This window comes from Podarcis pityusensis (assembly GCF_964106645.2).
Source record: "Podarcis pityusensis genome assembly, chromosome: 2".
Classification (NCBI taxonomy): domain Eukaryota; kingdom Metazoa; phylum Chordata; class Lepidosauria; order Squamata; family Lacertidae; genus Podarcis; species Podarcis pityusensis.
Window position 1 is genome coordinate 62405827 of NC_138029.1, and position 15076 is coordinate 62420902.

Below are 15076 nucleotides of genomic sequence, written 5' to 3' on the forward strand. Positions count from 1 at the left end.
TTTCTCGGGGACAGTCCCCGTATTTACAAATCAGTCCCCTGACAAAATCCATCTATTTAGTAGGAAGTTGAAAAGTGTCCCCGGATTCATTGAAAAAAATCTGGTAACCTTAGACCACACTCAAGATCATAAATATGTGTATGTGTATAGGGTACCTGATCAATTTGGCAACCCACTAAAGCAAATTTATATCCACTTTTTTGACGTGCCATTGCAGTAGTGTATGCTTATGCATACTTCATGCACAAAATTCAAAGTAGATGCCAAGTAATGTATGAACACAGGAGCTGACGACGTATCCACCCTCTCCAAATGAAGCTGAGACTTTTGGCAGAGTAACCAATGGGTGGTAATATTTTCCATACACTGGAAATTACAGTCTTCAAATACGGCAGACTGGAACCAAGGCCATTAAGAAAGCAATAACACGAAGAAGAAGAAGAAGAAGAAGAAGAAGAAGAAGAAGAAGAAGAAGAAGAAGAAGAAGAAGTGGTGTACTAACCATCACTATGCTCATATGCAAGCCAATGGTGCTTCTTGTTCTGATATTCAAAATAAGGATCCCACTGTTTGCACTGCTCCTCTCTGAAATCTTCATTATCTTTAGGACAATCATTTGTGCTACAAAGCTGGAACTCATAGCTTGGTCCAAAACATGTACGACCTCCATTAGCTGGGCTAGGAATAAGAACAAAACCAGACTAATAAATAACATCACATCAGTGACACTTATAAAATTTTCTTATTACTAATGAATTCATATTTGGAGCCTCAGAGATCAACTGCAGGAGTAGATTGGCTCCTTCCACTGAAATTAACAGAGATAATTCTACAAAAGCAAGCTACATGTGGAGATCTTGAATCACAACTGTTGAAATTAGTGGGACCTATATATATCTGGTCCCACAGATTTCAGTAGCAGTAAAAAAAATTTACTTAGGGTGGAATTCAGCACCACACTCTTCCAGTTCCATCTGGATATGCATTGCAAGACTTCCATTTGCACAATGGGGCTCCTGTTGTGTAAGCAGAAGTCCTTGCACAGTGCTTCTACTGCTGGTGCTGGATAGTTAAATGCCACCCTTAATCTCTTCTCTTCTCTTCTCTTCTCTTCTCTTCTCTTCTCTCTTCTCTATCCTTGGTAGTAAGACCAAATACCAGGAAAAGCTTTCACTCTGGCTTCAGTCCTGCAAGTACCTAATCCTGCATACTCATAACCAAAGTTTCTACTTTTCGTTTTACACCAGCAATGGCGACAAACTGCATTTGTGTCAGGCGGCAGAGGCACCAACTCCCACAGCAGGTTGCCAGGAAGGGACAAGACAAGGAAAAGTCCTTACCATCTGTTTTTATTCAATATTCACATAGAGAGCCTTGGGAATGCAGCCTCTCAGAATAATGGTGTTGCCCTGAGTGAATCTCCATCCCCACCGCCTCTCCCACTTCCTCATGAGTCATCATTATGGGTGCTGAAAAGTGCCCTCTGCCTTTGAGCTCTTTGCTCTCCCACTTTCAAGACCTACCATGTTCTGGGAGGGTGGGGTCTGGAATGCTTTCTAAAGACACCGAGTCCATCAGCTGTCGCTCCCCTGGTGCTTCTTCTTCTTTTTCTTCTTCTCCTCTCCCATTATTCCCCAGCTTTCCCCCTCATCTGCCTCTAAGCTGAGACCTCCCTCAAACCCGCTGTAATTCTGAACTGTCTTCTTCTTCTCTGGAAGGATCAGGCAGATCTCCAGTCCCAGGCCAGTCCCTGACAACTTGTAATCCTATTCCAACTATTTTACATGTGGGTACAGACTGCCTCTTTGAGCAACAGCCAAAAAAAAAGGCAAGCAATGGCTGTGTGCATAGCAGGAGAACCCTGCATGAGGGCCATGGTGAATTCCTAATCCAGTATACAGTCAATGGTCTGCATTATTTCACCCACCTAAGGATGAAACATAGTCTCAAGCAATTGTTTCTGTGAATTTCTGATAGTAATTTAACAGTGTCTCTCTCACAAATGTTTCCAGTAGCACCTTAGAGACCAACTAAGTTTGTTATTGGTATGAGCTTTTGTGTGCATGCACACTTCTTCCGATACGCATACAATACGCGGTTGGAATCCCCGTGAAGGGGTGAGCTCCCGTTGCTCGGTCCCTGCTCCTGCCAACCTAGCAGTTTGAAAGCACATCAAAGTGCAAGTAGATAAATAGGTACCGCTCCGGCGGAAAGGTAAACGGTGTTTCCGTGTGCTGCTCTGGTTCGCCAGAAGCAGCTTAGTCATGCTGGCCACATGACCTGGAAGATGTACGCCGGCTCCCTCGGCCAATAAAGCGAGATGAGCGCAACAACCCCAGAGTCGGTCACGACTGGACCTAATGGTCAGGGGTCCCTTTACCTTTACCTTCGTGTGCATGCACACTTCTTCCAATACACACATGCATGCACACGAAAGCTCATACCAATAACAAACTTAGTTGGTCTCTAAGGTGCTACTGGAAGGAATTTTTTTATTTTGTTTTGACTACGGCAGACCAACACTGCTACCTACCTGTAACTCACAAATGTTTATTAGTCATTGGCAGAGGTGGCAGGCATGGTAGGGCAGTTCTGCACTGTCGTGGTCCCAACAACAGAAATGCTGCCACTCACTGCGCTTGACTCCCCAGTGTAGCTGCACAGTCCACACCTCACTTCTGCCCATTCTGATGAGGACCACAGGCATTGTTGAGAGAGCGATGACATGGGAAGCCATCCCCACCCCATGCCACCCGCTCCTGGTCTTCAGCTTGCTTAGGTCCAACTTACTGTGGGTTGTCGCATTGCCGTGTTCTGAATTTCACTCCCGTTCCACAGGTTCGAGAACAGGAACCAAATTTACTCCATGCCCCCCAGTTTCCATCTTGCTTCAAGATATCTGGAGTTAACCAGATACAGTGACCTTTAAAACAATGCTAAAAAGAGAAAAGCATACGTGGATGCATATTTTCACAATGAGTCACATTGCACAGCAAAGTTGTCTTAGTTTTTGGACACAGACTGAAAGCTCCTCAGTCTACATACTGATGAAAAGCAATACCAGATACTAGATTTCTGATGAATCCTTTGCACCAATGTTATGTCAGCTTCTTCTACCCCCACTGCCAGGCTCAGTATGCCCCTGAATGTGAGTGGCATGGGAAACCACAAGTGGGGAAAGTGCTGTAGCCCTCAGGTCCCCCTCACTGAGTTCCAATAGGCACCTGACTGGCCACTGTGAACCAGACTGGCCACTGTGAGAACAAGATCTTGGCTTCAATGGGCCATTGGCCTGACCCAGCATGGTTCCAGCTGAAGCAATAATATTACCAAAATTCATTTGGATTTTAATTTAATTCATGCCAATGTTTCAAGAAGTAAAATTTAGGCTTTTTCTTCCAAAGTTGCTTGGCTATGATTTCTTCTGAACAATATATCTGCAGTGGTGAGAAAAAGATTGTACACAACAACAAGAGGAAAAAGTTTTTTTTCAGTTTACAAGAACCTGCAGTGGAACCTTTAGCATTTCTTATTTCATAGCCCTTTGGGCATTCACATGACATTATAGGTAATAATTATTATGACACCTCTGAGCAGTATTTGTTTGATCTAAAGTTTGATCTAAAAATAGTCCTTCAAAATAAAAATGGAGCACAAAAAAATCCTTCATTCTAATGTTATCTATAAACAATGTCTACTCCTTGTCTACTATTTCATCCTATGAAGAAGAATACACGGGGGGGGGGGGCAGTGCTAACCCAAATCATTCTGATTTCAGCTACTGACAAATGGATCACTAAGGGAGACTTTTAAAAAGGCTCTTACTTTGCAACACCTGTTGGTCAGGACAGAAAGTGGTGGGCAAGCATGATCATTCTCACATTCTTATACCTTGCCCTAGTTTGCTTCCTGGTCCCACAGACTGGCACCCACTGGATATCAATGTAAGTTATCATAAAAGTTATCCTAGAGTTGGAAGGAACCCTGGGAATCAACTGGACCAAACCCCTGCAATGCAGGAATATGCAGCTGTCCCTTCCGGAAGTTGAACCTGCAACCTTGGTGTTGTTAGCACCACACTCTAACCAACTGAGCTATGCAGCTACCAAGCCTTTTTTTTTTATGATATTTATTAAGAATTTTAGAATTACAGAAAAAACAAAAAAGAAAGAGAAAGAGAAAAAACAAAAGAAAAACAAACCACAATCAAACAATACAAATTGATAAAAATCAAAATAAAAAAATAAAAACAAAGCACGTAACACAACACAATCAAAAGGCAAAAATTAGCCACAAACATTTAAAAACAAATCCAATATTCTCAAATCCTTAACTGTCATTACCTTCTTTCTTTGACCTCCTCACTCCTCCCTTTTTTTGTATCCTAGTTGTTAATTGTCACAGCAAATCCTTTCCATTTTTCATAATATTCTGTCATTGCATTACCTTAATCTATTTTAACCTTATCTTACTATAAAAGACCCTAAAACTTGGAACTTAGATCTTATTTATACCAGTTTCTCATAACCATAACATATTCTTACATAATTCTTTTAACATTTTTGCTAAAGCCAAATGGTTTCGTTCCAACATTTTTCTAACATTCATCAATTTTATAAAGCAATCCTAATAAAAAAAAATTTTCTTCCAATCTTCATCCAGCGTCTCTTCCTCCTGGTCCCGGGTTTTGTCAGTCCTTTCTATCCCATCAATCTAGCGCATTAACCTGGTAATCTTATGTCCAAGGCCCTTAAGTCTCTTCCATGTCCCTTCCACGGCTCTTCTTCATATTTATACCTGTACTTTACTTTGTCTCCTGCTCCTTTCACTCGTGGGAATTCCAACTTGACAGTGTTTTTGACCCTTCTCGACAAATCAGTCCCTTTTCCATATTCCACACTAAACTCCATGTGGTATTTAAAAACATGTTTCAAAGTCCCTCCAGAATTAAGAGCCCCCACAACCCCAAACATCTCACGGCCCACTGCCAGACTTGAAAAATCCAAACATCCCTGCATAGGGGGGTCTATCCAACCCCCCATTTCTGAACCAAACCAAACTTTATCTTTCCAAATCTGGCTTTTTCCAAGTTCATTTGTCAGATCCAAGAACTCATGTTCCTACTGGGCCACAACTCCCTCCATCTCTGGCACCCGAGGTTCAGCAACATCCTCTTCCCTCATCTGATCTGTCAGAGCACACTCCTGATTTGATTCCTGGGTGGGCTCTATATAGTTTCCCACTACCTGTCCAAAATTTCTGATCGCAGCAGTCATCAAGTCCGTCTTCTCATGTAGCTGTTCCAGTAGGGCACTTGTTTTGCAGAAAGCACGCACCAGAGCTTCTGAATACATTGTTCTGCAAGGTCAGAAGTCTATTCCCACGATCGTAATCTGTTGCAGCTGCAGAGCTCCCCGATTCAGATTTAGTAACAGTTTCACAGGCTCCCTCTAGGGGAAGAACTTCTATTTGTTCTTTTCCTTTAAAGGCAGATCTAACAACAAAGTTTCCTTTTTCAGATATTTTGTCAATATTTGTTCCTTTAAAATGCGAAGGAGAACAATGGAATCACTATGTTTCTCTTCTTTTAACTATCTGTCAAAGACGTTTGTCTCTGGTCAATGAGCTTCCCAAAGAATGTCAGTCCTGACACCCCGCTCCCAGGATCAAGACAGTGGAAAATTACTTTGCTTTACATTCTCTTCTGCAGGTTTAAACAGTCCGGAAAAAATCCCCCCTCTTCTCCTGCTTCCAAAGGGGGTTCAACAATTTTAAATGATGAAAGTTAATCCTTTACAAGCAATTTTCTGAACTCTAGTTTACCATGTCTTTGCTTTAATCTATCTACAAGAAACGGAAGGCTGACTTCCTGTTTAGACCTTCCCGTTTCAGTGCCAAATTGAGATGAATTTCTTAGTCCGATTTTCCTTTCTACTCGCAGGTCATTATTTAAAGTCCAATTGTCCGAAATTAAAGTACTCACGGATAATTGTTTTACAAGCCAAATTGTCCCAGGAAAAAGGCAGCACTCTCCGGCAATGGCTGTGCGGCTTCGCTCCACGGAAGAAGCAGTTGACTCTCAGCACTGCGCCACTTCCCCCTCTTCGCTCCGGAGCCCATAAGTGGGTTCCTTTACGGGTTGGGGGGGCGCTAAAGGTGCCCGCCTAGTCCCATGGTCACAGGCTTCATCCGCCTGTGATTTTTGAAAGGGTCCCCGCTTCGCCGTAGCGGGAAAGACCCGTTTTCCGCGGAGCTAGTCCCTCCGAATCAGAGGGAATCTGACATTACCGATGGCGCCACCCCGGAAGTGCAGCTACCAAGCCTTAAACTTTGCAAAAGCCTAGGAAATGTCTGCCCACTTAATTTGCATGCCGTACAACGCAAAACAAATGAAACAGGGACATTATTTTACGCAGTGTTTAATTTACTTCAAAGTTCTTACTTGAAAGAACTTATCAATAAATATTGCAAGTGGGAGTATGCAACGGCCCAGCAAAAGGCTAGAGAGGATCACCGTTTTAGATGGCTGTGTTTCCAATTACAGTAAGCTAGAAACTCTAAGCTAGAAACCCCACCCCAGAATGGGAAATATTTTCAATGCAATACTGTTGCCTTATGCTGATCTACAATTCCAATTCAAAACTGATAGAGGAGTGGACTTGCAAGAAGGAATACATAAAAAAACATTGTTCTGGTATAAATATATCAATATGCAATGCATGAAATTTATAGAGTAAAAGACTAAGAAGAAATGGGTATAAGAGAAGATAGTTAAAAATAATATTGTTAACACAGCGAAAAGAAGAAAAGAAATACTGTAAAGGAAGTCACACATAGGTGGAGGGAAGTCAAGATTTTTGTTTTTATGTTTAGTTTCTTTTGTAATTTAAGTTGATACTTCTTTTGGTTAATGTATGTTTAATTGTTTTCTTTTGTAGGAATTAAGGAGTTGTATTTATAATAAGTTTGTTTTGTGTTTTGTTTTGTGTTTGTGAGTATTGCATTTACTAATAATAATGATAATAAAATAATAATAATAATAATAATAATAATAATAATAATAATAATAATACAATTCCAGTTTATGGGTCTTAATGGTTCCTGTCAGCATGGGGAGCTGGGCATGCGCACGACAGACAGATGGCCAGAGCAACAAGTGCAATCATTCACTTGCTCTTCCTAGTAATGAACTCCACAACAAATGTTATTCAGCTTAACCAGCCTTCAGATCTAGGCATTTGGCAGGCACTGTATGCAAAGCATATGGCTAAACACCCACTGCCAACGAAAACAAAGGAGAAGGGTTTATAAAGTAAAATCTCCCTTAAGCATAAAATGGTGACTAGTGTAACAGAGAAATAGTGGGAATGCTGCCAAATATTAACCCGTCAAGGGAGAGAAAGGCTACAGTTGGTAGAACAGTGACAATGAAAAAGCTGTCTGTGACATGGGGGATCAGTAATTGATAAAAAAAAAAAAGTAAAGGAGGCACAGGGTGTTCAGAATGGCTCTTCAGTGTGCCAGTAAGATATTCCAGGTCAAAATATAATTAAGTGAAAGCTGTATCTCACGTTGGAATCGTTTTTTTAAATACTAATATTTGGTCTCCCAGGAGATGTTCACACAAGATCCATTGCCAATTCACACAACGTTATTTCCAGAAATGAGATAACTTCTTTTGGTCACCCCCACGACTTGAAAGATGAAGAAACATCTTGCGGGAATGTTTCATGCATACTGCTTACTCCCTCGATTTTCTTGTGAACCAGAACGGAGATTGCCAGTGGCAATGAGAGAAATTCCAACGATCAACCAGTTCCAGAAGTATCCAGTCATGGGAGTTGATGAAAGGAGTAACCCAGGATTTGAAATAAGGAGGAGGAGGGAACCACACTGATAGAAACAAATTTGGTTCTTAGTGGCTGACCATTATAAGAGACACGGTAAGCCGATACAATGATTCCATTATTATTATTATTATTATTATTATTATTATTATTATTATTTAAACTACTACTAGTCTCATAGTTCATCCTTTTCTTTTGCAGATCTTTTGCAGTAAGGAACTATTTTAAAAAATGGAAAAATCTTGTGGCACCTTAAAGACTAGCACATTTTATTATGGCGTAAACTTTCATGGACTTGAGTCCAGTTCATCATATGTGTGAATTGTTTTATTGAGTTGCAGGCAGTGGAGAATGCCCCGCCCACTTCAGTCTGTCTTCTTACTTACAACTAATTAGGGGGCGGCTCTGCTTGTCACTGGTTCTGGCTCTACCCGCCATTGGCTTTGGTTCTGCCTACTGTTGGGTCTCCCTGTCTTCTGCTCCTCCAGTTTCATTGGGCACCAGGCGCTGCTGGCTGCAGTATTATATGTTGTGACAGGGGCTGTGGCAGCAGGTGTGAGGGAAAGAGTTCTAAGCAGAGGGAAATGAAATGCAAGAAGTACCGGTAGTACAGGTAGAATTCTGGGAGTTGTAGTTTGTTAAGGGTGCTGAGAGTTGTCTATTCCCCTCCCAGAGCTTCAGTTTGTAGAGTGGTTTAACAACCAAGCCCTCTTCACAGGGAACTCTGCGAACTGTAGCTCTGTGAGAGGATTAAGGGTCTCCTAATAACTCTGTGTAATTAAAGCTATGGTTTTCCCAGTAGGGATGTATGGAAGTGAGAGCTGGACCATAAAGAAGGCTGATCGCCGAATAATTGATGCTTTTGAATTATGGTGCTAGAGGAGACTCTTGAGAGTCCCATGGACTGCAAGAAGATCCAACCTATCCATTATTAAGGAAATCAGCCCTGAGTGCTCACTGGAAGGACAGATCCTGAAGCTGAGGCTCCAATACTTTGGCCACCTCATGAGAAGAGAAGACTCCCTGGAAAAGACCCTGATGTTGGGAAAGATGGAGGGCACAAGGAGAAGGGGACGACAGAGGACGAGATGGCTGGACAGTGTTCTAGAAGCTACCAACATGAGTTTGACCAAACTGCGGGAGGCAGTGGAAGACAGGAGTGCCTGGAGTGCTCTGGTCCATGGGGTCACAAAGAGTCGGACACGACTAAACAATAACAACAATAACTCTTACTGCCCTTAACAAACTGCAGCTCCCATAATTCTTTTTTTTTGGGGGGGGGGGGCAGCCATTACTTCATAGTGTTTTAAATGTATGGTGTGAATGTGACCTCTGTACCTCCACAGCATACTTATGCACTGACAGGATTGGATAACCCCATTGCATCTGTTAATCTGCTAAAGAATGGTTGCCAGTGAAGGCTGTAGCAACAGAAAAGGCTGTGGCAGCCAGTGCAAATTAATTCTCTTGAAGAGTCCAAGATTCTCTGTCTCTGTGGTGACTAACACAGCACATATTTATCCATCTGACTCCTGTCTGGGAGAAGCTGAGGTCAGCTTTCTCAGTGGGAAATCATCTGGACTGGACTGATTGACTTTGGAGAACATTTTTTTTCTTGGTTAATTTCCTTTGCAGTATCTTTTTATTTAATTCCCCAGCTATTAAGAAAAAAAAATCCCAAAAGGACTTGTGGGAACCCACAAAGCAATGCAATGGGATGGGGCGGGGAAGAATAATTTTATTACTTTGCCTCAGGGCCCTGGTCCTCTCTTCTGCAATGAATCAGTTGTTGGAGGGGAACCTGGATTTAGGTCAGGATACATTTTCTCTGAGCCTAATCCCTTCCCAAAATGGCTGCGTCAAAGGGAAAGAACAAAGGCCAAGTCCCCACTTTGCCTCAAAAACAATCACCTGGAAGGAGGGAACTGGCTTCACAGATGATGCCCCCAAAGGGTGCTCTGTCCCCGAGATTAATTATTCTCAGAAACCCTGAGTTTATTTCAGAGCAGGAAGGAGGGCTCAGCCTTCCTCCATCTCCAAAGTGACTGGGTGCAGGGAGGAAATGGTAGGAAACTAATGGGCAGGAAGACCATCGGCTGGGTGAGGACTGCAGGGCCTGCTCCCCTCCAGGGCCTTTTCCAACTGGCCCAGGCCCTCTCTCCCAGCTATAAAGGAACTCCTGCTGTGGTGAGGCCTCGGACCATCGGCTGGGTGAGGACTGCAGGGCCTGCTCCCTTCCAAGGCCTTTTCCAACTGGCCCAGGGGGCGTGGCCCAGGCCCTGATTTGGAACAAACTTTTGGGGAAGTTGGGAAGTGTTCTGCGATTGCTTCCCTGTTCCAAGTGGTTAATGTGTTTTAAAATGTCCTCAAGCAGTCAGTGGCAATTTAAATTTGTATTTCTTTTTTCCCTTTTTTCCTTTGTTGGGGTGGGTGGGTGAGATGGATAATTGTTTGGGGATTAATTTTAGTATAATTGTTCTGTTTTTGTTTTTTGTTCTTTTATTGGTTCTGTATAGTTTGTGTTTTGTTTTTAAGGGGCGGGATCAGGGCTGCCTGGGAGTGGGGCCCCAGCCAACACGATGGCTGGGACAAGTTCCACAGGGGGGGAAGCACTGGGACATCCGATCTCAGTGATCATGGGCAGGAGGCGGAGTTACGCTAAGACCAGACCATGTCATTACCGAGGAGGCAGGTTTAGTCGTTGTTTGAGAACTATCCCTGCCTCCAGGTCTGGCCTTGACCGGATGGATACTGGAATCAACAGGGGAAACCCACATGACCTGAAGGTGTTGCTGTGTAATGCCAGGTCAATTATGAATAAAACCACTGCCATCCACGACCTGATTGTGGATGGAGGATTTGACCTGGAATGTGTGACAGAGACCTGGTTGGAGGAAGCAGATGGGCCTGTCCTTGCCGCTGCTTGCCCACCAGGTTTCTCTTACGCACAGCAACCCAGGTCATGTGGGCGGGGAGGGGGGGTTGCAGTGATTTTTAGGAAGTCATTAGCTTGCATCAGGCACCCTACTGGGAAGACCCAGTTTTCTGAGTGCATGTTCTGGAAGTTGGGCAAAAGGATTCCTTTTGGTGTACCAACCTCCCCGCTGCACCAAGGATTCCCTGTCCGAGCTGCTTCAGGTCATGGCAGATGTTCTCCTGGAGACACCTAGTTTGGTTGTCCTAGGGGATTTTAACATCCACGCCGACACGAACTTACAAGGAGCCACTTGGGACTTCGTGGAAAGCATGGCCTCCATGGGGCTGTCCCTGAATAAGTTGGGCCCAATTCATAGTCATGGACATGCCTTAAACCTGGTATTCACCTCTAGTGACGTGGGTGATCTGACACTAAGTAAAAGTGAAACAAAAGAAGTGCCATGGTCAGATCACTTCCTGGTGCAACTGGACTTCTCCGCGACCCTTCCCCTCTGCAGGGAGGTGGGACCAATTCGGATGGTCCGCCCCCGCCACTTAATGGATCCAAATGGTTTCCAGAGAGTGGTGGGGGATGCTTTATCCCATGTTGATGGCCTTTCAGCTGATTCCCTGGTGGCCCGCTGGAATGCGGAGTTAACCAGGGCTATCGACTGTCTGGCTCTGAAGCACCCTCTCCGATTGCATGGAGCCCGGACAGCCCCATGGTTTTCCTCGGAGCTGAGGGCGATGAAACAATCGCTGAGACGGCTAGAGCGTCGGTGGCAGAAAACTCACTCCAAATCTGACCGGACACAGGTTAGAGCTCAATGTCGAGTCTACCAAGTGGCGATAGCGACGGCGAAGAAGACTTTCTTCACTGCCTCTATTGCATCTGCAGAAAATAGTAGCAGGAGACTCTTTAAGGTGGTCCACAATTTAACGGAACCACCTTTACCACCGGGGCCTTGTAAAGACCCCAAGATCTCCTGCAACGATTTTGCAAAGTTTTTTGCAGATAAAATCACTCATATTCGGAAGGAGCTAGACACCACCGTGGGAGCAGGGCTGGGGCGGGAGAGTGCTAGAGCCCTGTCTGGTCAAGCTGCATGGAATCAATTTCAATCCGTTACCCCCGAGGATGTGGACAGGCTGCTTGGACGCGTGAAACCAACCACCTGTCTCCTTGATCCTTGCCCATCCTGGCTAATAAAAGCAAGCCGGGAAGGGCTGGGCGATGGCCTCTGCGGGTGGTGAATGCTTCCCTCTGTGAGGGAACATTCCCAGATCCACTGAAAGAGGCGGTCATTAAACCGCTTCTTAAAAAACCATCTTTAGACCCGGCCAGTGTGGCCAACTATCGCCCAGTCTCAAATCTTCCATTCTTGGGCAAGGTGATTGAGCGTGTGGTTGCTGAACAACTCCAGGCATGCCTGGAGGATGCGGACCATTTGGATCCCTTCCAATCGGGGTTCAGGCCTCATCATGGGACTGAAACTGCCTTGGTTGCACTGGTTGATGATCTCCGGCGAGCTAGGGACAAAGGTGAGAGTTGTTTCCTAGTTCTGATGGATCTCTCAGCGGCCTTTGATACAATCGACCATAACATCCTTCTGGACCGTCTAGAGGGGTTGGGAGCTGGAGGCACTGTTATACAGTGGTTTCGCTCCTTCCTCCTGGGCCGTGTTCAGAAAGTGGTGGTGAGGGATGAGTGTTCAGACCCTTGGGCCCTCACTTGTGGGGTGCCTCAGGGTTCCGTCCTCTCCCCCATGCTTTTTAACATCTATATGAAGCCGCTGGGAGAGATCATCAGGGGGTTTGGACTGGGTGTCCATCAATATGCAGATGATACCCAGCTCTACCTCTCTTTCAAATCAGAACCTGTGAAGGCAGTGAAGTTCCTGTGTGAGTGCCTGGAGGCGGTTGGAGGATGGATGGCAGCTAATGGATTGAAGTTGAATCCTGACAAGACAGAAGTACTGTTTTTGGGGAACAGGGGGCGGGCTGGTGTGGAGGACTCCCTGGTCCTGAATAGGGTAACTGTGCCCCTGAAGGACCAGGTGCGCAGCCTGGGAGTCATTTTGGACTCACAGCTGTCCATGGAGGCGCAGGTCAATTCTGTTTCCAGGGCAGCTGTCTACCACCTCCACCTGGTACGCAGGCTGAGACCCTACCTGCCCGCGGACTGTCTCGCCAGAGTGGTGCATGCTCTAGTTATCTCCCGCTTGGACTACTGCAATGTGCTCTACGTGGGGCTACCTTTGAAGGTGACTCGGAAACTACAACTAATCCAGAATGCGGCAGCTAGACTGGTGACTGGGGGCGGCCGCCGAGACCACATAACACCGGCTCCCAGTACGTTTCCGAGCACAATTCAAAGTGCTGGTGTTGACCTTTAAAGCCCTAAACGGCCTCGGCCCAGTATACCTGAAGGAGCGTCTCCACCCCCATCGTTCTGCCCGGACGCTGAGGTCCAGCGCCGAGGGCCTTCTGGCGGTTCCCTCATTGCGAGAAGCAAAGCTACAGGGAACCAGGCAGAGGGCCTTCTCGGTAGTGGCGCCCGCCCTGTGGAACGCCCTCCCATCAGATGTCAAAACGATAAACAACTACCTGACATTCAGAAGACATCTTAAGGCAGCCCTGTTCAGGGAAGTTTTTAATGTGTGATATTTTAGTGTTTTTTGGTTTCTATGGAAGCCGCCCAGAGTGGCTGGGGAAACCCAGCCAGATGGGCGGGGTACAAATAATAAATTATTATATTATTATTATGGAAATGACAGCGCCATGTTTGAGAGCTCTTGGAAATGGAATCAGCTTCTCCAGAATCATCCTGCTCACTGGCTCCTTGAGTTAGATCCAGGGTTAAAGTTAGTTGTATTTAGGTCCCATTGTAATACTATGTGGCACCCTACGATCACAACCAGAACTAGTATGCTTCCTATGTCCCATCAAGCAGGCTATTTCTGGCAACTTTTTTTCTCCTCTTCATACATTCCACTTTAGGTGTATACCTAAATCTACACCCAAAATGTAACATATGAATGTGATAAATATGTGTTTGAAAACACACTTACCATACATTCTGCTACAGCTCCCTATTGAGTACAGACATGGTGGTAAACCCAGGCCTAATGTGTGAAATGGTCCCAAGTCTGAGGCATGTGGCTGTCAATTCAGTGCATTTCTGTGGAGGCTGGTCCATTAAGGAGAAGTGGGCACTGCCACACCAAGCACAGTCTACCCACTCGCTTGCCTTCTTACTTACAACCAGTCCAGGAGCTGGCAGTGGCTGTCACCTTCCTCCTCCTCAGTCTCAGTGCTGCCTTTGTAGAACCGAGCAAGAAAGAGGATAAGTACAAAACTAGAATTACTTGGCTCTGCCTGTCCTTGGCTCTGTTGGCCTACTCTTGGCCTCTCTGTCTTCCACCATACCAGTCCCAATGGACATCAAGGGTGTTCATAAATACAATTCAAACCCCTCCCACACAGGTTCAAGAGAAGTGTTCTCATGTGCTTTTGAGAGCAATCATGTCAGTGGATGTAAATGTTAAGATCTTTAACTGCTGTTAAAGTGGGGACAGTAGCTTGCTGTTTCCTTGCATGGTTGCTTTTATAAGCTTCCAGGGGCAAACTAAGTGACTTCAGCCGATGCAAATGTGTCTTAACATCGTGGTTAGGAAGGACACCGCCAGTGGATTTATAGCTTGATGCAGCTGTCAAAACACATTTGTACATCTCAATAGGATAGAACTTAAAAGAACAGAAACTAAGGTCAGTCCTGTAATTTGTTCTTTTGTGGGAAGAACTGTGAATTAAAATTAAAAGGCCCACTTGGTTCTCCCCTTAGTAAATGTTCAGCACTAACAAGTGTTTGTGTCGAATTTTAAATGAAAATCAATTAAATGTTCCTCCTCTAACACACCATTGATTTTTCCTTAAAAACGCAACACTAACACTTGGGGGGGGGGGGAGACATCACAACATTTAATGGTTCTGTAGTCCCTACCATGTAATCCCTGTAATGTGAAAGGGCAGCATCAGGCAGTGGATAAGCATGAACAGAAACAACCTGACAAGGACCACAAACAATTTTCACTGGATGCACACTCATCTCCTTACATTCTGCTATGTAAACACATCCTGCCTGTCATGCTAATGCAACCACAGAATGCATCATCCATATAACTGCATTTCCAAGTTCATTGTAACTATAGCAGAATGAGTCAGGTACTTGATTCTTCCCCTGATCTTTCCATAAAACTACCCCCTCCACACACACCTTCAGATCTCATTGTCCAGGCTAGGCCAAAGAACCC

At 44.8% G+C, this 15076-nt stretch overlaps 1 protein-coding gene across 2 annotated transcripts in view; it reads right to left on the reverse strand.

Annotated features, from left to right (window-relative positions):
• ADAMTS2 (ADAM metallopeptidase with thrombospondin type 1 motif 2) overlaps nucleotides 1-15076 on the reverse strand; it is a 220837-nt gene that overhangs the window by 25353 nt on the left and 180408 nt on the right. For both annotated transcript variants that reach the window (XM_080991360.1, XM_080991361.1), the window contains exons 11-12: nucleotides 2791-2936; nucleotides 503-678 (exon numbers count right to left, since the gene is read on the reverse strand). In XM_080991360.1, coding sequence (XP_080847486.1) covers nucleotides 503-678; nucleotides 2791-2936 — 322 coding nt within the window. The remainder of the gene's footprint in view (nucleotides 1-502; nucleotides 679-2790; nucleotides 2937-15076) is intronic.